The sequence below is a fragment of the Lemur catta genome, chromosome 2 (assembly GCF_020740605.2).
Source record: "Lemur catta isolate mLemCat1 chromosome 2, mLemCat1.pri, whole genome shotgun sequence".
In the NCBI taxonomy this organism is placed as follows: Eukaryota; Metazoa; Chordata; class Mammalia; order Primates; family Lemuridae; genus Lemur; species Lemur catta.
In genome coordinates, this window is record NC_059129.1 from 119,979,332 (window position 1) to 120,003,133 (window position 23,802).

Genomic DNA, 23,802 nt, shown 5'->3' on the forward strand with positions numbered 1-23,802 from the left:
TACTAAAAGGTACTATTACCTGGAGACTAAGCATTGTGTAACAATTACAAGTGTGTTCCTATAAATATGTACAAGAGCTACAGTGCATAACCAAGACTCTCCATCTCTGTAGACCCTTTGCTCACTAATCCCATATCTCAGCTTCTCCTTCACTCCTGTAGGAAGAGTGCCCAAAATTATAATTTATACATTAGAGTTGAATCAATACAAATAACATAAAAATAAATTCTTATTGGAGACACAAGCATATCTTACTTAAAGATCTTTTAAACTATTGAATTTAAATAAATTCTTCTGTAGATAATATAGAAAATATGATAGTTCTAAGAATACCACTAGTATGGAGGACAAATACAACATTTAATTGAATGCAATATATATGTCAACTATTATGACAACTAAACATGTATATTATAAGTGAAAAGAAGCTATGTCCTCCTATGGCCATCAGAATTGATGCTATTTTAGCAAAGTAAAGAGAACTCAAAAATAAGACACTTTAAAAAATTCATACCTACAGTCTCCATTTTCTTCACTAGATTTTCGCAGTAGCTTTCATGTTTATCAGTGTATTTCAAGTATGTAGAGAGTGTTCAAGGGTGAATGATTGATGAAAAGTTAAACTTATTTAAAGGCTGCATATGGACTTCCTACAGAGCCCATATGTACAACCAGATGTCAATTAAGCGGAGGACAGACTATAGGAAATCTCTCTTAACTATAAAAATGAGAGATTTTAAAAGGAGGAAATAGAAAATTTCTCTAACAATCACCAAAGTAACAGAAGAAAACTGGCAACCTTGGGAGTGGGCTTACTATGCCTTATTTGCTCAGTTCTCCAAGAGCACTGCCCATACACAGCTCCCAACTAGGGGAATGAAATTGTGGTAGTTTCCTAATTTTATAATTTAGAGACTATGGAGTTTTAAAGAACACAGTTTTTCATATGAAGACTAAGTGATCTGTGGAAAGCAATTCCATGCTTGTAAATCCATTATACCATCTGAGTCATGGTGCTTATGACCCTAGAAAGATTAGCAAATGACTTCAGGCACGTTCACTGGAGAATTATCGTCTGGTCTGGGAAATCCTTCACACAGAGCCAGTGATGTAGATGCAGAGAGTTTTAAGGAAAAAAAAACCTCTTCCACTTTTCCTTGTTTACACAGTGCATCCTCATCATTGCTTACAATCCACTTAAGCACTTTCTCAAGCTGTTATTAAAATAAAGAAGAATATCTTTTTAAAATAGAAAACTGACGTACTAAACAATGAAGAGATTAGCAAACAATGATTAAGACGGTCAGATCAGAGTTAAACTGAAAATTAAATTTAAAAAAATTAGAAAGCAGGAAGTTAAAGATCTAAATACAGTAATCCTAAAATAGAAGGTGAAGTATAAAATGTAAGCTGCAACAAAATAACAATTTGGAAATTTTAATAAGAGGCTTAGAATCATTATAGTAAACCTTTAAGAGACAAATTGGATCTTAAAGCTAAACTCTCAAAAAGAAAATTTAAACTGAAGGTAATTTGAATTTAGAATTAGCAAAAATAAAGGTAATAGGGAACGAAGTAGGTAGAGTGAGAGCTGGGAAGTGTCAGGGGCAGGTTCTTAGAACCTGAGGCAGTGTTCTCAGGATTTATACTAGATACACAAAGCGCCCTCCAACGGCTATAGGAGAGAAACACTTCCTTTGTTTAATACAAATACCTCCTCCCTCCCTCTTTATTTCCATGTCTTTCCTTATTTTCAGATAATAGAATATCATTTTATTTAGTAGGATTATTTGGAATTGTCTTTTTTTCTAAATATAATAAGAGAAAACAACTATGGAATAGTCAAGGCGAGGCAGATATATTAATCAAATGTAGAAGAAAACATCTTATGAAGCAACAGAAAATAGAGTAAATTATTATATAAAGCTCTCTACATAAAAAACTAATGACAGAAAAGACAAGAAAGGTGAAGTGGTTCATCTTAATTCTGCAGTCTTATTAGTTTGAATGAGAGCAGATTTTTTTCAAGATGAAAAACATGAGCAAAGTTTAATGTCTTTCTTCTTCAGAAACATAAATATAACAGGTAGTCAGTCATTAAAGAATTTTTTAGGGATGAATAATTGTCAAATTCACTCAGACCTAATACTCATTTGATTAAGTGTCATTCACTTGGCAAAACTGGTTCAGTTAAAGCCAAATTTCAGCTGATTACATCTGAAAGATGGTGTAGAAAGTAAGAAAGAAAACCTGCATTTGTTGTCAAATGTTGTGCATCCTAAATGTGGAATCTTTCAAAGGGAAGAAGAAAATTAATATTGACTGAGCTCAATGTGTCGGGCGCTTATCTTCATATCACAGTTAACCCACAAGCAACTTTTCAAGGTTAGAAATTATTTATCCCCACTTTACTGACGGGAAAACAGAAGCTTAGTAAGTCCACGCAATTTGGATATAGTTCACACCCATGTAGTTTATAAAGTGATTGGAAATTAGGTCTCCCATGAGTATTGCAGTACAACACCCTACATACTTAGCTTTTCTGAATATAACTAATCACTTGTAAAAGCATTTTTAAGCATTAAGTGAGAAATATTGTGAAAGCACTTTGTAAATTCCAAAGCATTGTAAAAATGTATGGCATTATTTTGGTTGGCAATAATTAATGGATTATTTAAAAATATTAAGGGGGAAATTGGTTCAATTCAGCTTTGCATCCTACATTTGTAAATTATTCTCCCCAATTTTGAACTTTTTAAATATTTCATCAATTCCACACTAAATATTAAAGAAATTGGGAAACAAATGTCTTTATTAAATAAACCTTAGATTGAAGACACAGAGTTCTCATGCTGTTGTTAATTAAAGAACAATGAAAGGAACTCTAAAAAAACAACTTCCACTTAAGAGTTTGTGTTTAACATAAGGTCTTCCTTATGGTAAAGCGATTCAGCTACATCATGATGACCAAAAAAAAAAAAAAAAAAAATCACTGCAAATATTTTACTCTTTGTGATGGAAGACATCTAGAAAGTTAAAAGGTTGTCAAAAGTCAAAAAATCACTTATAATTCATCTAAAGAGTTTTGTTTCCTAATTTGTTTTTGCTCCCATTGTTGGGAAATAAGCCATGACTTTAAAATGTAGCCTTCTGTTGAATACTAAAATTATCTATTGAATAAAAGTAGTCTGTACTGATAGGTCTGAAGCTTTCCAAAGATACACATCCTTATTAGTCAACATTTCCTAAATACCCAGCTTATGGCAAATAATTCATTTTAGCATATTCTTTTGCAAAAGTGTAAATTCTTTCATTCTAGATGAATAAAAAATAGAGTGTGCATTTGTTTGTTGGCAAAATAGAACAGCAAATAAGGAATAGACCACTGAACCCAGGTGGAAGACCCATGTCTGCTGGGCTATGTTTTATAGTTGCCCATGAACAGTTTGGAAGCTTCAGAAGACTTGTCACAGAAACCTGGACATGCTCTGCTCAGAAAGTTGTGTGCCCCAAAGTTTGTTCCTTGGTTAATGTTACTCCAACACAACATGGTACATTGGTCAGTTATTATAGTTTGAGAAATGTTTCCTACTGTATATAACTTCTCTTGGACTTTCAAATGCACATTCACATATTAAAGTCAGAGAAGTTCTGCCGTAAGCCTGTTTAAATTTGTAACAATTTTCCATGATTCTTCATATTTTCCACGGAACACAGCTCTAGCTTGGAATGATGCTGCTATGAGCCTATTCAATTGACCATTTTCCACTCATGAAGTACCAGTTTGACTATGTTGAATTTAGATACAACTGTCAATCAAGGTCTTGTAGTGGTAAGGTAATCAAAAAGATATAAACGAGGTTTGTGGTCCAGATAATCTATGGAGAAGTGATGGTCTATGATAAAGAAGTAAGATTTTCATATAGCTAAATTTATTCAGTTTGAAGGACTGACATTTATTATGAATGCTTCTATTTTTTTTAAATGAAATGGTGACAGGAGATTTTAGTTTATGCAACTATGATCTCCATCATGAAGACTCTAGTGCCCAACATGGCAGAGGTGATATCTGGTTTTGCTCACAATTGTAAGCCTAACATGCTAGTACAGAGCCTGGCTCCAAGTAGGCTTTTAATAATATTTGTTAACTAACTAAATAAATAGTAACTATTCTGTTTAATAGCCTATTTTGCTAAATATGTAGTTGACAACCCTATATTGGTTTGACAACATTTTTTAAAACTCAAAAATCTTGGAATCATGGGAGTAGATGAAAGTCAATTTTGCTAAACATATATATTACAGCAGGGGTAGCTTCCCTTCTATAGTGCTGTCATTCTGTAGGTACCCAGAGATTACATTCCCAACCCCTCTTGCATTTCAGTGAGACCATGTGACTAATTTTAATGAGCAGGGTGAAAGTGGAAGTGACCAATGGCACTTCTAGGTCAAGTCCTTTTCCAATAATAGGCTAAATGGTGAAGACCCTTAGGCTCTAGAGATATTAGGGCTACAGGGTCCTGGATCCCTGAATCACCACAAGAAGGAAAGCCAATTACCAAATGAACCACGCACATGGAACAATTATTTGAACATAAAATAAACTTTATTTTGTTAAACCACTGATGTTTTGGAATTTGTTTCAGAAGCTAGTGTTACCTAACATATCCCCAACTATATAAGATAAACACAGATATATATCTTCATAGACATATACTAGAAACATATGCATCAGAAAGTTAAAAATGGTATTCCCTGGGTGATAGGATTAACAAATTTTAATTTTCTTCTAAATTATCATATTTTCTAAATTTTCTTCAGCAAATAGGCTTTCTTACACATTAGGTTTATAATCAGAAGGAAAACAAAATAAACGTTATATATTTTTTAATGATCCCCAGACTGCAAAACCTCTTTTTTTATGTTGTTTTTTTTTTTTTTTCATTTTTGTTTTTGGGAGCCTTCCTCACTCCCTATATTCTTCAAGCTCTTAGTTTGTTTTAGACCTCCAAACTGAGAACACAGCCCACCTTTAGTCAGAACTGGCAAACCACCAGTAATCCCTCCCCTCTCGCATGGGCATCTCAGGAGTAATTACAATCCAATTTCTCTCTTTGCCACCTCAAAATGGAAGGGTACTGTATAGAGAAGAAAACTTACATGGATCACCTTACTGTAGCTGGATCCTTTATCATATGGTTTGCATTGGTAGCTTTTTATTCCGAAATAATTTCAAACTTAAAAAATTGCAAAAATAGCGCAAAGAAATTGTATAGCCTGTGCCCAGTCTCCCCAATTATTAATATACCATATTTGAATTATCACTCTCTCTATAGACAGATGATAGATATTTTTTCTGCACCATTTGAGAATTAGTTGAAGACCTCTATAATATCAAAATTCTTGAAAATATGCAATGATTATTTCTGTATTTTCTCTTATTGTAACTTAATTGTAAGAAAATAGAGATATGAGAAAGTTTTAGCTATAAAACTGTCAATCAGTAATATTTATCATATTAAAAACCAGAAATGGTCTTTATGCCCAATAATAAGAGTTTGGTTTAGTAAATTATATGGTGCAATTATATACCGCTTCCAAACGCGCTCCTGTTTGCTACCTGTCATTGGCCTCTGTAGCCATTAGGACAAAGTTCACAGCTTTTAATATGTCTGTGTCTGTTGACTGTATCACTCTTATCACCGTTGGGACTCCTTTGATCCTGCCTGAGCACCCTTCAGAAAAAAAATGATCACCAAGGACACCTTCAACCTCACATGGCCTCGATGAATATTGGTTTCATTACGAATGTCTCTCCCACCCTCCCTGCACCTAAGGATCAGACCAGAGGCCATTGTACATGGAGACTTGGTTCTTCCTCAAGTCTCAGGCCGGATGGCCCAGGAATCAGGCAATGAGATTTGATCCAGGGCAGCAATAAAAAACCTCTATGGAAAAGGAACAATAAAATGCCTGGGCTGTTCAGAAAGTCTGCTCAACATAAGAGCAAATAACTTAGAATACCATCAGAATTCTACAGAATGTGCAGCACATAACCTATCCTAATTTAAAATAAAAAGTCAGTTCCTCGAAACCACATATATTCATGAGAATTTCTAGAAGAAGAATGTCAACTTTCTTCCTAATAACATCAGTGGAAAAACAGATTCCCTTGGCTGGCTCCACAAATGCAAGTTTCCAAAGCTTTTCATCCTTTTCTAGCTGGTATGTTCACCTTCCTTACCAAGAACAATGAAAACAAATATAATATTACAGAATTTCCAAAGGAAATCGGTGGACTTTGACACCTCAGGTTCAGAAATTCTCAAGTAAAAATAAACATGAAATTTCAAATAGGGAGCACTTGGGATTATCATATTTCTTATACAAATATTTGAATGGAAAGTCATAGAATCTGATACAGCACTTATAAAATAAAAAGAAGTAAAGTTAACGCTAAAATATGCCTCATAAATATTACAAACATCTCATCAAATGGAAAAATTCAAGAAGGAAACACTCCAAAACATAATATTTATTTAAAAGACAATATAATTTGAGTTGAAGACATTGTGGGGCACAAAGAGCTTAAAAATGGAACGGAAAAATGCAACATTCCTTATTGATTTTACTGACACTACTACCAGCAGGGAATCACTCACTTTTCTTAAGGAGCATACAAGATACTGCACAAAAATTTCATTTCATTTAGTTTATTAATATCCAAACAGATTTAGCTTAAGAAATGAGAACAGGACATAAAACAAGATTTGGCTGAACTATAGAAAGAGAACCAAAAGAATGACAAGATTTTCAGTTGATGACGATTTTACATAGAAAGTTAGTTTCTTAACTAACATAAAAATAAATCTACAACTGCAATCATGACTCCGATTGAGCCAGTACGCACCACGGTGTCACTCAACAGTCAGTGAGGAACCACATGGACCTCACACCCTTCGGTGATGACTCACACTGTTTGTCTTTGAGCTGGAGCCTCATAAAGTTCCCCTCACAGCACTGGGTTTGCATTTTCTCCCCAGCCACACACCATTTCTGTGTTTCCCTTAGCTTCTTTCTTTTCAGGTTGTGACAGAGCTCAAAAAAACCAAAACAAAAACAAAAATGAAAAAACTCAACTAGCCAGTACTGAATAGGAAAGGTGAAAAAAAAGTCCTTCGAGATGGGTGTGGGATGGGCTGGGCCACCCACAGACTCAGAAAAACAAGGAGACTAGAGTGGACATCACCGAACAGCACTGAGGTAAGGAGCCCATGGGCAATTCACAGAAAAGACCAGAACCGGAGGCTAAAGACAGGAAGGGCTATTGTTACACTCACACGTTCACACTCAAAGAACAAGAAAGAAAATGAATGGAGAGTAGTTCCTTTTATAGTTTTAAGAGGAATGAATTTTTTATAAGAAACATAAAAGTCAAGTCCAAAAAGTGAAATAGCAACAGTGAGTATTTAGATAAAATGGAATGTGGAAGGAAATAAAAGAATTCTTTTATTTCCACTTGACCGTCCAATTTTTAAAAATGGTCATGTCAAGTCAGGCCAGTTTTATTTTATTGGCCATCTGTATATACATTTCTAAGGAAAAGAAGAGACCCCCGACTGGCGTCTCTCAGGTAGACTGGGAAGGAGAGAGGAGGAGAAAATGTGGAAGAAAAGTCTTCACACTCTTCACGCCCATCTCTTCATGCCCAGAGTGGACACGGTCTTTAGCCTGTACTTTAAATGGCAGGATCAGATCACAGAAAACATCGTCACCAAGGACAGCAGAAGTTTAGTCACAGGCAGTTGGTGCTCAGCATGCCACAGAGTAGTGTAAGGCACACGAGCAACTGGAGGGAGAAAGCTCTGTGCAGAGAAGAGGAGGACGACGTTCTACACACCAAAGGTTCCGTTTTATACGGTCTTTCTATGTCGGGAGGTAACGCTGTCATCCCTTGAATCTGAAAATGGAAGCAAAGACAATGCAAATGAGCGTATGATTTAAGAGAAGGGCAGTGGGCAGTGGCTTCTGCAGGGGCTGTAGGCAGCAGAGGACGGTTTACTGGGGGAGGGACGGTCATACATCGGGGAAGTCAGAAACTTAGGGTTTAGGAAGGAGGTGGAAAGAGGGCCAGACACTCCTTTGGAAAAGAAAAACCACAAAGCACGCTCTATTGCTTTTTAAGCTCTCCTCCATGCTATTCCACCTTCATCCCAACTTTAGTTTTAGAACAAATTTCTCTCTTCAAAAGGAGTGGAATCAAATTTTCCATCGAACGAATAAATTATCGGACATATCAAAAGGCAACTGGAACACTGGATCTATGGATACGTGTTCCTTAGTTTTCCTAAGATGGATTCAGGTAAAATGTGTCATCTAGGTTCTCAGAGGTTAAAACAAAGTTGAGCTTACCGACCACTCTGCGTTGTCTGTCTTAGAACATCTCACGTTCACGGGCAGGCTAAGGACCAGCTTGTTGAAGGAGAGACCTTCCTTTTTAGTCCATTTAAACTTATTCATTGCATCCATGAAAGAAAGGTTTTTATACTGCTTGGGACTTTTGATAATGAAAGGCCAAGTCCTGAATTTAAAATAAAAAAAATAATTTTGTGATATTCAGAACAAATGCATTATGTATTTCCTTTACTTTTCGACATTCGAAAATCAGCGTCATACTTGTTCATTGTTGTACACATATAAATAACCTAATGCAAAGCATTGATGAACTCATCAGCAGTTACTAGAAGAAATATGTACCAAATAAGGAGTCTTTTTTTAAAACGGTATTTGCTGTTTTAGTAGCAGATGGATATTAATTTTAAACAAATAATTTTGGCTCAGAAAACTTCTGGAGAGCTTCATAATTCCTCACTAATTTGTTTTGACTCTAGTTAGCAATATAACTGGTAAGCATTTATTTAAGAAGACGGCCATGCTAACTGAGTAATAAACTTGCAGGTTCCTAAAAGATACTGTAACAGATGTAACATTTAAATCCATATGCTAGAAAAGCCTGACCCCTGCTGGCTGCTTTATTTTGGCTTGGCTAAGTGAGATGATAAACAGAAAACATTTGAATTTGATTAGTGTTTTTAAAATTTTATTGAGAAAAAAAATACTTTGTAGACAATGCTCCGCTTCCATTTGCCACTCTAAAAAACACATGTTAAATGTCCAAAAAAGAAAACAGAAATCACAAAAGAATGACATGACCTGCTTGAAAAGATACTCTTCAGGTGATGCCACTGATTAAATACAAGTTTTAGATTATTGATTTCTGAAAAAAGAAAAAGTATAAGTACTGGCATATCACGAAAATTTATATTAACTAATCCATGGACCTTACAGGAGGTTATCATGGGTAACTAATAAGTATTTGGCCCCCATCACACCCCAAGAAGATGTTCCAATGATTTTTAGTAATTACCAAATAATTAACCAAGGCTGAGGAATCTACATTTTTAACATTTGATCTTCATGATTTCTTCATTCATTTATGTCATTGCTCTCTCTCTTATACACATAACCTACTCAGGCACACTGAATATTATCTTCTTAAGCAACTTAAATATCCTTTATGGATTTTTTGAGTTACAAATATGAATTTTTAATGTCTAAATTTGAATTATTTCCTCCATATATAATAAGTGAAACAATGAGTAAAACAATAGCTAATATATGAATATCTTTACATTCTTCAGTCCTAACTTCCTTTTAAATTAAGATATCTTTGTTGAGTTTTAAATGCATTATTTTATACAGAGACCTTAAAGTTAAGTACCACAGAACAATCAGCATCACACCACATAAAATGTATCTAGCAATGATTTAAAATCTACAGCATTTTAAAATTAAACAACTTGTATAGAGATACAATCCAGAATTAGTATAAAACAAAAATTTGCCTTGAAAGGGGCCTATAATATTTGCATACTGTGTCCTTTCGAATACACTAAAAGCTACAGATAGGTTCTATTAAATATAAAATCAAATGTTAAAAACAAAATTTACTTTTCAAAACAATATGGTGCCTATTTTGAAAAGGAGAAAATCAACTGCATAACCAGAGATGCTAGAGAGAAATCATCAGTCTGTAACAACCTAAAACACCACCAGGTGGCACTTGATCTCCACCAATGTGCTCAGGTGGCCTAAGTCTCAATTTCTGCAGCCTCACGGGTAAGACTGAATGCATAGATGAAATCTTTAAAAGTTTTGCTGCTATTATAATTTTGTAAACTACCATTTATTGATATTTATTGCACAACATAAAGCGACAGGAGATGTGTAACCACATTTGTTATTTTTTTTAGTACAGACATATAGAAAAGGGCAAGCAAATGGCTCGTAAGCTGGAAACAGAATGACTGAGGCTGGGTGACCTGGAGATGTGGTCATCAACCTTTCTGAGATGGCATCTTTGTCTCATGTTTATGGTCTCCTTCCCACTCCTACTAACTCTGTTCAGGCTCCTATTCTGTAATAATTTTGTACCGATAAACATCCCATTTGCCATTGTTAAGTTTTCCAGCCTATTCCACACCACATTTCCAGATTACCCTTTTGGAGAAAAGAGAAAACAGAAAGAGGATAAATAAGAAAAGGTGAATACTTATCCTGAGTATTTTCTTTTTTTCAAAAAGACTAAACTATAAATCAGAAACAGGTAACTTTAAAGTAGCAAGTACTTCTGCTATTACTGGGACTAGCAGTTAGTTAGAAATAGTAGGAATGTTATAGAAATGAAAAAAGTTACTGTTCTGGGCAGTGTGTAAAAGTTTATGCAGATAAACACATAAATAAAAATATATTGTTTATATATCATTATATTTGATAAAACAGTTATTACTATTATGTTTTAATATTGATGGGTAATTTTCCTTTGAAAATTCAGTTTAAACTCTGAGACATGTTTTTCTAAGAAAACAGTAAGATTTACTGTAATACATGATGGTGGAGTAAGTTGTAATTTTCCAGAACAAATAAAGCAATTAATTTTTGTAAATTCAGACCAATGAATAGAAATTTAAAAAATTTAACGATTCTTATACCTGGTCCCTCTGCTCTAAATTAAAAAGCAGATAGAGAAAGATAATCTGCGGTTACATTTCTTATCTGAGCTTCTCTGGTAACTCCATTTCTGTTTTAAAAGTTTCATTGCTAGTGTCTTTCTTGGGAGAGAAGAGGGTGGAGCAAAGAGGAGAGATGGCAGATCTAACCAAGAAGCTGTGTTTATGTACATATAGCTTAATGAATGACATCACAGACTCTCCTATCAAGCAAATAAACACGTGATCAAAAATCACTAAAATAAACAAAAATTCATTAACAGAATTCCACTTCTGGCCATGTTGATACTAACTTACTATAAAAAAACTCAACATTCAACAAACTATATGAAACAGCTAGTTTTGGACATTGGAAAAGACGCAGCACAGAATTATGATCTCCAAAAGAAAGGAAACAAATGAGGTATTCGAATGCTATGTTCATCCCAACTTTTTGCCTGGAAGCTCTCTCTGAACCGTAATGCAGGAAAGGGGATTTCCAAGCAAAAAATAACAATCTCGATGAGTTAAGGAGAACAAAATTAGAATAAAGGAGTCGAAGAAGCTTGCATTTTCAAAGTAGAATACTGCAGAGGAAAAAAGTACACATAGAAATCTCTTTAAAAATCTGTGTAAGAATCGCCTGAATCTGTGTCTGAGTAATAAGCCAACTATATTTAGGGTAAAATTCCACAAAACTGGGCAAAGTACAACTGGGAGGCTGTAAGCTAAACAATTCCCACAGCTCACAGAGAGCTGGCAGACATTTGAGCTTAAATTATCCAGAGTGGAGTGTCTTTGCTGACTATCCAGGCATTTAGTAAAGATCTGAGCATGGGTAATCCCTTAGTAGTAAAGCTAGATAAGCCCTAGAGTACACACCTATTCTAGATGCATACTAACAAGACTCTTCAAAAAAATAAAAACAATCTAGCACTGATCAATCCAACAGCATAATGCCTAGTATCTATGTCTAGTCAAAAATTACTAGACACATGAATAAGTATGTAAATGTGACTCTTAACCAGGAGGAAAATCTGTCAATACTCCAAGATCTAGAAATGGCAGAGATTAAAAATTAGCAGACAAGCATATTAAAACATAAAATTAAATATTAACAAAACGTGTAAAACTTTAATACTAAAACTACAAAACAGTGCTAAGAAAAATGAAAGAACACTAAATAACAGAAGAGGCATACCATGTTCACAGATTAGGATACTCAATATTGTTAAGATATCAATTCTTTCAATTTGATCTAGAAATTCAGCATAATTACAATCAACTCATGCAGGTTTTTTTAAAAAAGAAATCTATAGGTGGATTTAAATATGTACTTATCAAAGTAATTTTGGAAAAAAAATGACAAAGTTTGGAGACCTACATTGTCTTATTTTAAGACTTCCTATAAAACTATAATAATCAAGTGTGGTATTAGAGTAAGGCTAAACACATACAACAATGAAACAGAATAGAAGGTCCAGATAGAATCATATATGGTAAAATGATTTTCCTACAAATATTCCAAAGTAATTCAATAATAGAAAGGTAGTTTTCTTTCATCAAATGCTTCTTGAAGAACTTGATATCCATAATGAAAAACAACAAACCTAGGATTTGCCTCATACCACACACAAAAATTGATTCAAAATGGATCAACCTAACTTTGAGTCTCCCAGATAGAAAGGAAGGATTGAAGGCTACAACAGATTTGTTAGCATGGTATAAAGCCTGGGTCATTCCTCCACGCAAAATGATTCGGCCCCGACTAGTTAAAAGAAAAGTCCTTGAACAGATTTTTAATAAATGCATTCTAATATAGAGCATACAATCCCACCCCCACACCCACAACCCTTTACTCTCAATATGTATGGTAAAGTAAATCACTCAAATCTCAAATTGTGGTATGGAGAGAAAGAAAACTGGGCTAAGGTATGGTGAAAAGGAAATCAAGAATTCCCCTCTGTTTTACCAGAGGAAAAAAAAGGTTTGGACAGACATGCCCCAGCATAAGCAAGAAATAAGACAACAATCATGCAAACATAGGGTGAAAAGGAAATTATAGCATATTACTTGTAAAGAGACAGGAAATACTGAGTCTGGAAAAAAATATAAACAAATTATGCTGGAGAGAATTCCAACAATTGTCATCAGTTTATTTAATAATATAATATAATTAATATAAATATATTTCAATGAAATACATCCTCAAAAACAAGATGACAAAATAACAGAATGAGATAAAAAGGAAGATGGCAGACCAAAGAAAATAAATTTAAGAAAAATAAATGTAGCACCAAATAAATTAGAAAAATCAAGAAGCAGAAAAACACTCCTGAAAAAATTATAAAGGAAAATGCCTGAGAAAAATTCCAAATATATTAGAAAAAGTTTTCAGATATACTACAAGAAAATTTCTCTAAAATAAAATAAAGTGAATATATGTACTGAAAGAACACTTTGTGCTCAGAAAAATTGGATGCAGATGCTCAACACTAAAGTATATTCAATTTAACTTATGAATCCTGCAGGTGAAGGAAGAATTTTTCCATTTATCTAGAGAGATCTACAAAGGAAAAGAAAGTATGACCCTCAAATATTATATCTAGCCCAAATGCCGTCCAAATAAAAGTGTAGAAATTCTCAAACTTGAAAGAACTTGGTGCATAAAGCACTCAGAAGCCCTTACTGATTTAATAACTTGAGGATAAAATCCTGATGACTCAAATTTAAAAACTCAGAAATGTAGAAATCATATAAAGATTAAGGGTTCTCATTGAATCTATTTATATATAAAAGTCATGTTAAATATTGTGGGAATTATGGTTTCAGAATTAAATGTAAAAATTAAAAATCTTGAAAGTACAAAAGTTATAATATAATTAATAAATATTTGGTGGTGTGGAAAAGGGAGGTTGAAAAAACTGTGAAAGTGTTAATGTCCTAATCTTTTGAGACATATAATTAATAAAATAGTATAACATCTTAATATCTTTTGTGATCTATTTTCTCAATATTTGAGATTCCCTTTATAAAATATTATTTCTTGTGGTTAAAAACAACAGCAACAACATTTATTTGAAATTCAACAAATGTTCAGTTTTAATTTAGTTTCTCTTTCTTATGATAACTTAAAACAAAATTAAAATTCAATGTTTTCATTTAAAATACTGCACAACTTATAATCTTTACAACAATATTTAATCTATTCATCTTTATATAAATATATATATAAAGATGTCTATAATAACATTCAATTAACATTAGCAATGTTTATTTTTAACAGAATTTGAAGTGATTGCTTCTGCCTTCTTTGAAAAAATGTGTTCTGTATTACTTGAACTTTTTATAAAAACATGTGATTTTTAAACAGTAAAAATACAAAGTGATTTTTCCTGCAAAGAAAAAGAGAAACACCTCTTGATTCTCTTTTAGAAATAGAAGCAGTAACACAGGAACTTTCCAACTCTTAAATCTCACCAGAACTGCATATTCAGTGTTGATATGTGATACAACAGAAATACCTAAATTTGTCTAAACACATTATCTATTTTGTTATCTGATCTTTGTTTGAGTTTTTTTTTTAACATAAGCCTTTCCAGATGTGTAGGACACAGAGAAAAACAGAACTCCCCAGAACAGATGATAACATTGAGACAATGTGTTTTTGTCTCTATTTTTCCATCAACCTATCCTCTAAATCCTACAATTGCTACAGAATGTTTAAAATAAAATGTGGCACCTACTTAGTTATAATACTGAAAGCACGGAATAGAAGATTTGGGGTCATATGTTATATGATATTCCTTTTTAGTATTATATCCTGAAAACCAGTTAGTAATATTCTTTTAAGCAAAACAGAAAAAGTACCTAAACCATTTCTCTCTTTCTGATCTTTTAGCCAGTACCTTATTGGTCTGGCCTTCACTATGAATTATGTCACTTAAATGATAACCTAGATCTGAAAGTCTGATTGAAAGTCTAAGAGGAGGTCAAACTATCCCTGTTTGCCAGCAGAGATCTTATATCTATTAATAGAAAACTCTAAAGACTCCACCAAAATACTCCTAAGGTTGATAAATAAATTCAGTAAAGTCTCAGATTACAAAACCAATGTACACAAATCTGTAGCATTTCTATATACTAATAACAGTCAAGCTGAGAGTCAAGTCAAGAACTCAGTACTATTTACAATAGCTGCAAAGAAAATAAAATAGCTAGGAATACACTTAACTAAGGAGGTGGAAGATTTCTACAAGGAGAACTACAAAACACTGATGAAAGAAATCATAAATGACACAGATGAATGGAAAAACATCCCATGCTCATGGATTGGAAGAATCAACATTGTTAAAATGTCCATACTGCCCAAAGTAATTTAGAGATTCAGTTTAATTCCCATCAAAATGCCAATGTCATTTTTCACAAATCTAGAAAAAACAATCCTAAACTTCATATGGAACCAAAAAGAGCCCAAATGACCAAAGCAATCTTAAGCAAAAAGAACAAATCTGGAGGTATCACATTACCTGACTCCAATTATACCTCAAGGCTGTAGTAATTAAAACAGCATGGTACTGGTATAAAGGTAGACACATAGACCAATGGAACAGAAAAGAAAAACCAGAAATACAACCATATAGCTATGACCAACTGATTTTCAACAAAGCAGACAAAAACATACACTGGGGAAAGGATGCTCTATTCAATAAATGGTGCTGGGAAAATTGGATAGCCACATACAGAAGAATGAAACTGGATCCCTATCTCTCACCACATAAAAAATTAACTCAAGATGGATTAAAGACTTAAATGTACGACCTAAAATCATAAAAATTCTAGAAGAAAATGTAGGAAAAACTTTTCTAGATATTAGCATAGGCAAAGAATTTATAAGTAAGACCCCAAAAGCAAATACAGCAACAACAAAAATAAACAAATGGGATTTAAGTAAATTAAAAGGTTTCTGCACAGCAAAGAAAGTAATCAACAGAGTAAATAGATAACCTACAGAATGGGAGGAAGTATTCGCAAAGTATACATCCGACAAAGGACTAATATCTAGAATCTACAAAGAATTCAAACAAATCAGAAAGAAAAAAAACCCCAAATAATCCCATCAAAAAGTGGGCAAAAGACATAAACAGATTTTTCTTAAAAGAAGACAGACAAATGGCCAAGAAACGTGAAAAAAATGCTCAACATCATTAATCATCAGGGAAATGCAAATTAAAATCACAATGAGCTACTACCTTACCCCTGTCAGAATAGCCATTATTAAAAAATCAAAAAACAATAGATGTTGGCATAGATGCAGTGAAAAGGGAACACTTATACACTGTTGAATGTAAACTAGTACAACACCTATGGAAAAGCAGTATGGAGATTTCTCAAAGAACTAGAAGTAGACCTACCACTTGATCCACCAATCCCACCATTGGGTATCTATACAAAGGAAAACTATTACAGCACAATTCACAGTTGCAAAGATATGGAATCAACCTGCGCATCCATCAACTTATGAGTGAATAAAGAAAATGTTGTATATGTACACCACAGAGTATTACTCAGCCATAAAATTGAATGACTTGAGTGGAACTGGAGACCATTATCCTAAGTGAAGTGTCTCAGGAATGGAAAAACAAATACCACATGTTCTTACTTATAAGTGGGAGCTAAAAGAGAGATACATATGGTCATAAAGTGGTGTAATGGACATTGAAAACTAAGAAGGTGGGGAGGATAGGAAGAAGATAGAGAAATCTACGCATTGGGTACAATGTATACTATTCTGTTGAGCGGCACACCGAAAGCCTTGACTTCGGCATGATACAATTCATCCGCGGAACAAAAACACTTGTACTCCCTAAATTTTTTAAGTAAATAAAATCTAAACATATATTTTAAAATAAAGCCTCTTTTTTGCTCATATTTTTGAAAAATACCTTTAACCATGAAGTTAATTTTTTTTGTGGGTGGGCAATGACATCTCACACTGGACTTGTTCTGTGAAGCAATTCTCCCTGTATTTTCAAGTGAAGAAAACCCAACTCTAGTACTTCCTGGAGGAGACCAAAGGTATAAACACTGACATAGCTTGCTGGGAAATGGGAGCTAAGCATTTTTAGAGGTTTCACACAATTTGAGCATAAAAGAAATTAATTAGGCCATAGAATGCATTTTACTCATTTTGTAAGCATACAGCTTTTAATGTCCATTTTCTTTTTAATAACGTGAGGACATATAAGAAATGTGTCCATTTGTTTTTAACATCCTCTCAAATTAACCCTTGATTAGGAAGAGTTTCTATTCAATATGTAACAAATATTTTAAATGAAAAAAAAACTACTTAAGTCTAAGTAAGGAATGATATAATATCACTATTTAAAACCAAAATTATGTCCTAGTGTTTTAAAAATTATATTTTCTATGATGTTTTGATTTTTATTAATATTTTATTTATTTGCATATGTAATTATGTATTATATACTTATTAATATTTATCTATATATATGTGTTTTATATAGAGAGAGAGATCAGAGACCAGAATACAAGCCCTAACTCCCCCTTTTATTATGTACTATGTAATGTTGCATAGTTTCTTAATCTTCTAGTTTCTATTAATTTTTCTTCCTCTATAGAACTGGTATTGCATGTCCTACTCTAGGTATTAGAATTGTTTAAAAATAAGACTAAATAAGATCATGCATGTGAAATACTTAGTAAACTATTATACAAACCAATTTATATAAGCATTTTGATATCTGTATTTTTCTAGATACAGATTTTTCTTTTGGTGGTCATTGGGTTATTCGAATATGAACTGAGTAAAACATATCTATGAATAATAAATTTAATTCAAAAAGAAGAGAGTTCTTAGTTCATAATTTATAATCCCTATAATATTTAGGAATAAGAATTAGACCATATATATATTCTCCTTCAGCATCTGCATTTTACCATATCTGCATTGAGTACACTCTGTCCTTAAATATACTCCCTGAAAAGTCTGACTATATTTTGTCTAATTACATCAGTCCCTTTCATTTTGAAAAGTCCTAATCATTAGAGAATTCTTCCTTATGTTAAAACAATTTCTGCCATCCCCAAATTTCCACCAGCCATTCTAATTCTTCTCACTGATGTAAGAATAGATAAGAATAGATACATCAGCACTAATGTATACCAAACAGAATTCTCAGTATCTTCCACAGACACATCCCTCTAACACCTACACACATCATCACTGAGCCTTATTCTTCTCCTACCCTCACAGTTTCTCTAAGGTGCAATCAACAAGTCTTGTGCGTGCTACTTTCAAAAGGTAACCTGAATGTAACCACATTTCATCAACTCTAGTGTCACCACCTTGGTCCAAGGTCCCCTCACCCCTCAACTGGACAATCACAATAGTTTTCTGATTGGTATTATTCTTTCCAATCTTCCCCTCCTAGAGTTCTTTCCCAGCATAGTAGCCAAATTGACTTTGTTTACATCCTACAATGGCTTCTCTTTGCACTTAAAGCCCAAAGGCCTTATGTTGCCCATTAAGTCCTGCGTGATCTAGTCCCACCCGCTCTCAGATCTCATCACTTCTTCTCTACCAATCTTACTCAGTTTTAGCCAAACACACTCTCTTGCTGTTCCTCATACTCACCACAGGATCATGATGCTGCCTCTTCTCTCTGTGTAAAATACATTTGTATATCTTTCTATAAGGCTCTTCATTATGTAGGTCTCTGCTCAAATATCATCACCCCGGAGAGATTTTCTCCACCCTATTGACAATAGCACCACAGTTCCTTTGCTGATTTAACGGTCTTCATAACACCTACTGCTATATAAAATTTTATGTTTGTTTATTACCTCTCCCCCACTCAAGAATATGATCTCAAGAGGGCAGAAACAATATTTATCTCGTTTATTATTTTATCATAAATCGTTTCTTGGATACGCAAGTGTGCAGAATGAATTAACATAGCAGGCCTAAGAATGCTAGCCTCATAAAAGCCAGCTTGCAAGGATGACCTGTGGCTGATATCTGGGAACTTAAATAGTAAACAATTTCCTATGGTGATATAAAACTTTCTCTAAATGATAAGAGTGACTCATTGTATCTAAACTGTTTGTGCCAACAATGCAGTTTATACTGAGCACCTGCTTTCCTTCTGGGAGTCTGGAATTTTGGTAAGTGGTAGGCAGAGAGCCCCATATGGCCAGTCCCCAAAACACTTTGGGCACTGAGTCTCTAATGAGCTTCTCCAATAGACAGCATTTTATACATGTTGTTGGGCACTGAGTCTCTACTATGAAATCAGTTACTACTTACGTGACTGGTCTGTAGATCTCCTTAACGCCAATGAACTGAAGTTGTTCCATGATGTCTGGAATACTTGCACATCGAGTAAGATTAATTCTTGGGTAATAAAGAAGGTATGAAAGACACATTTCACTTCTGGTGCTTAGTCCTCCCTGGAAATGGGTATATTTTATTTAGCAAAGTATGTGTTCCACCAATTCTGACATTTATAACACATTAAGTCGTTAATGTCAGACAGTTCCTTCCAGTATTAAAATTTAATAAATCTAAAAGCTGAAAAGTAATAACTTAAATGACAATTTGGCTTTTTAAAAGGTAGTGACACATTTAAAAATTAATAGATTTCTTTCCACCTCTTTAAATGTTGCTTTTCCTAAATAACCTAACAATCTCCATAAAATTCTTCTGATGTGTAAACGTCTCACCACACTGAATATTTCAGAGAATCATGAGGATGTTTGGTTAACATAATACCAATCAATCAGTTTGACTGAACCGTTTCCTGATTCAACTGAATTTTCCATAATCTTGTCTTCCTGTGTATAAACATTAGCAGCTACATATGCCAGGGGAGAAAGATTTCACATTTTGAATCTTGGTAGCCAGTTATCTACTAACATTTAGAAAAAAAAAACAAAAGACCCTTAAAAGAATAGGATCCAGAGTTACTACAGCATATTATCTACCATATCTAATTTTCAACCAAAAATAATTAAACAGAAGACTAAACAGGAAACTACAATCTGTACTTAAACGGGGGAAAAAGACAGTAGAAATGGATTGTGAGAAGATTCAGAGGCTGGATTTAGCAAAGATGTGAAAGCAGATATAAATATGTTTAATAAAGCTGTTTAAAAAATGTTCAAAGAGTTAAAGAAAAATATGTTCAAGTCATTAAAGGCAAATATGTTAAAAATTAGTTAACAAATGGGAAATGACATTAGAGAAAGGAAAATATTTAAAAATAGAAATTCTAGAGCTGAGCGGTAAAAAAACTGAATAAAAAATTCATGGGATGAGCTCAACAACAGTATTGAGATGAACTTGAAGTTAGTGAACTTGAAGATTGATCAACAGAAATGATCCCATTCAAAGAACAGACAGAAAAAAAAGACTAAAGAAAATTGAAAACACCTCAAAGATCTGTGGAACAATATTAAATGTTCTGACATGTATGTCTAACATATATGCATGTCTACATGTATGTTATTACATGTAACTGTATTTCCAGAATGAGAGAAAAGAAAGAAAAAATATCTGAAGAAATAATGGCTAAAATCATCCCAAATTTAGTGAAAAACATTATCTTACAGATCCAAGAAGCTGAACAAATGTCAAAGATAAATACAAAAAGAGTCATACCTAGACACATCATAGTCATACTGTGAAAGTCACAGACAAAGAGAAAATCTTGAAAGAAGCAAGAGAAAAATGGTACATCATGTACAGGTGAACAATGATACAATTGACAGCTGATATTTCATCATAAATGATGGAGGTAACAAAAAGATATTAGAATTATATATTCAAGTGCTGTAGGAAATAAAAAGAAACTTCCAACCAAGAATTCTGTATCTAGTCAATCTATACTTCAAAAATGAAGGTGAAAAACTTAGTGCTATTTATTGTTCATGTTATAAATTAATATAGTGCCTAATATGCAATGATTTTACTAATTGCAAAAACATGATCTCTTGCACTTGATGAGCAAGGCAGTATTAGGCAAAGGGAGAAGCTGATCCACAAATGAGGTTGCAACTGATGCCACAGTAAATATATTTAATCTATCATCGAGCTGGGATAGCCATTCAGAGTTGTACCAAATTGTAGGAAGGGTTCTGGACCTTTATAACCTCATAACAACTAGGCTGCTGGCTGTCCCACTGGAGGAACTATAACTTCAAATGAGTCATTCTCTGATACCAAGGACAATTTCCAATGAGGGACATAGCTGTGAACTATCATCTTATCATTTGATATTCCCAACAGCTGGGGTTGGCTATGTTGGCCCTGAAGAGGGTATCAAGGCAGTGCACCAAAATACCAACTACAGTAATAACTTATCATGTCTCAAGTAAAATATTTCATACAAACAAAAATTATATATAAAGCTTAAAAAAAATAGAACCAACACAAATGCATTAACTACCTGCTGTGTACCTAGCTTCAATCCGTCTTCTTCTCATTACAACCAAAGATGATTATTATCTTAATATTTTATCTTTATATTGCTTCTCATTACACTTTGTATTCACTATATTGAAGTGTGTATCCCTAAACAATGTATTGTTTAATTTTGTATGTTCTTGAACTTTACATACATATTATCAGACTATATATATTCTCCTACAAACTTGCTTTATTCAATCAACATTATTCTTCAGATTCATTCTTGTTAATATATGTTGCTTTAGTTCATTAATTTTCATAACTATGTGTTGTTTCATTATAAAAATATATGATAGTGTATTTATTTGTTTTCCCTTTGATCACTATTTGAGCTGTTCTCAGTTTTTTTTCCTGTGATACGACATATCACTATGAATGTTTTACATATTTCTCTCCGGGAACACATTCTGCAAAAGTAACCCCAAGGTTAAATCTACATAAGAATGGAACTGGGTAGAACATATACGAATCTCCAACTTTTTCTAGATAATGTCATATTTTTCCCCCAAATCATTTTATAAATTTACAAATCCCACTAGCAGTGTATGAGTGTTCCTGTTTTAGCACAGTGGAAATGCAATTTTCAGTATTGCCAAACTGGTAAGTATAAAATATCTCATTCTGGTTTACATTTGCATGGCCCTGGTTTTAAACAAAATTGAGTTCCTCTTCATATGTTTTTATCTATTTGGGTGTTTACTTCTGTGAAATGGTTTTGTCTTATGTTCTTTTTCTATTGTATGTTTGTCTTCTGTTACTGATTTATGGAATTTCTATTATAAGTTAGATACTAATTCCCTGTTAATCTATGTGTTGCAATGTTTTTCAGTTTAAAATTTATCTTTTCACTTTCTTAATAGTGTCTTTTGGTAACCAAAAGCTTTAAGGTAGTCAAATCTGGTAATATTTTACTTATAGTTTATACTTTTTATGTTTTGTTTAAAAAATTTTTAACTACTCCAAGGTCATAAAGATATATTAAAATATGTTTATTCCAGTGGCTTTAATTTTTTTGCTCTTCATATTTAAATATTTAATATGTCTGGAATTGATTTTTGTGTACTGTATGAGATAAAGACCCAATTTTATTTTTTCCATAAGGATACCCAATTGTGCCAGCATCCTTTAATGAAAGCCCATCCTTATCTGAATGCCATGTCCATTATAAACCAAGTTTTCATATATAGCACTTGCAGGTCTGTTTCTAAGATCTCTATTCTTTTGTGGACTTCAACCATGTCATGTTAATCACCACAGCTTTAAAATAATCCTTCATATCTAGTAGCTTATTTCCCATCTTGTTCTTTTTAATTATGTCTTGCCTATTTTATTTTATTTTATTTTTTTATTTTTTGAGACAGAGTCTTGCTTTGTTGCCCGGGTTAGAGTGAGTGCCGTGGCGTCAGCCTAGCTCACAGCAACCTCAAACTCCTGGGCTTAAGCGATCCTACTGCCTCAGCCTCCCGAGTAGCTGGGATTACAGGCATGGGCCACCATGCCCAGCTAATTTTTTTCTATATATATATATTTTAGTTGGTCAGATAATTTCTTTCTATTTTTAATAGAGACAGGGCCTCGCTCTTGCTCAGGCTGGTCTCAAACTCCTGACCTCGAGCGATCCACCTGCCTCGGCCTCCCAGAGTGCTAGGATTACAGGCGTGAGCCACCGCACCCGGCCTGTCTTGCCTATATTTAACCCTTTGCTCTTCCATGTAGATTTTAGAATCAACTTACTCCATGTAAAAGCTAAAACTATAAAATTTTTATAAAAATGAAAAATTAGGAGAAAATATTTGCAGCTTTGGCTAGATGAGAGATTTCTTAGTTAGGATACCAAAACTCGAAATTATAAATCTCTCTGAATTTCCCTTTACTAGAATATCAAATTTATGGACCAATTTGTATAGAAGAATTTTCTTTATTTCACTTAGCCTTTCTATCTATTCATGCACTTGGTATTTCTTAATTTCTTTAGGCATTCTTTAATGTCTTGCAGTAAATATTTATAATATTATCCATAGAGATCAAACACATCTAATATTAGATTTATTTCTATGTCAACTTATACTTTTAAATCATATTTTCTTCAGATAGTTCTTATACACTAAAATGCAATTAATTTTAGATATTATCAATTTGGGGAGGGTTTTGATGTAGAGAATAATAGTATTTGTGAATAATGTGTCTTTCTGATCCTTATATTTCATTTTTTTTCTTTTCCTATACAATGTTGAATAAAAGCAGTGATAGTAAATATTGTATTCT

General features: G+C 33.4%; 1 protein-coding gene across 2 annotated transcripts in view; it reads right to left on the reverse strand.

Annotated features, from left to right (window-relative positions):
- Positions 1 to 6,515: 6,515 nt before the first annotated feature.
- MOXD1 (monooxygenase DBH like 1) overlaps positions 6,516 to 23,802 on the reverse strand; it is an 85,843-nt gene continuing 68,556 nt past the window's right edge. For both annotated transcript variants that reach the window (XM_045544379.1, XM_045544378.1), the window contains 3 exons: positions 19,378 to 19,520; positions 8,413 to 8,581; positions 6,516 to 7,960 (listed from right to left, as the gene is read on the reverse strand). In XM_045544379.1, coding sequence (XP_045400335.1) covers positions 7,796 to 7,960; positions 8,413 to 8,581; positions 19,378 to 19,520 — 477 coding nt within the window. In that variant the 3' untranslated portion in view covers positions 6,516 to 7,795. The remainder of the gene's footprint in view (positions 7,961 to 8,412; positions 8,582 to 19,377; positions 19,521 to 23,802) is intronic.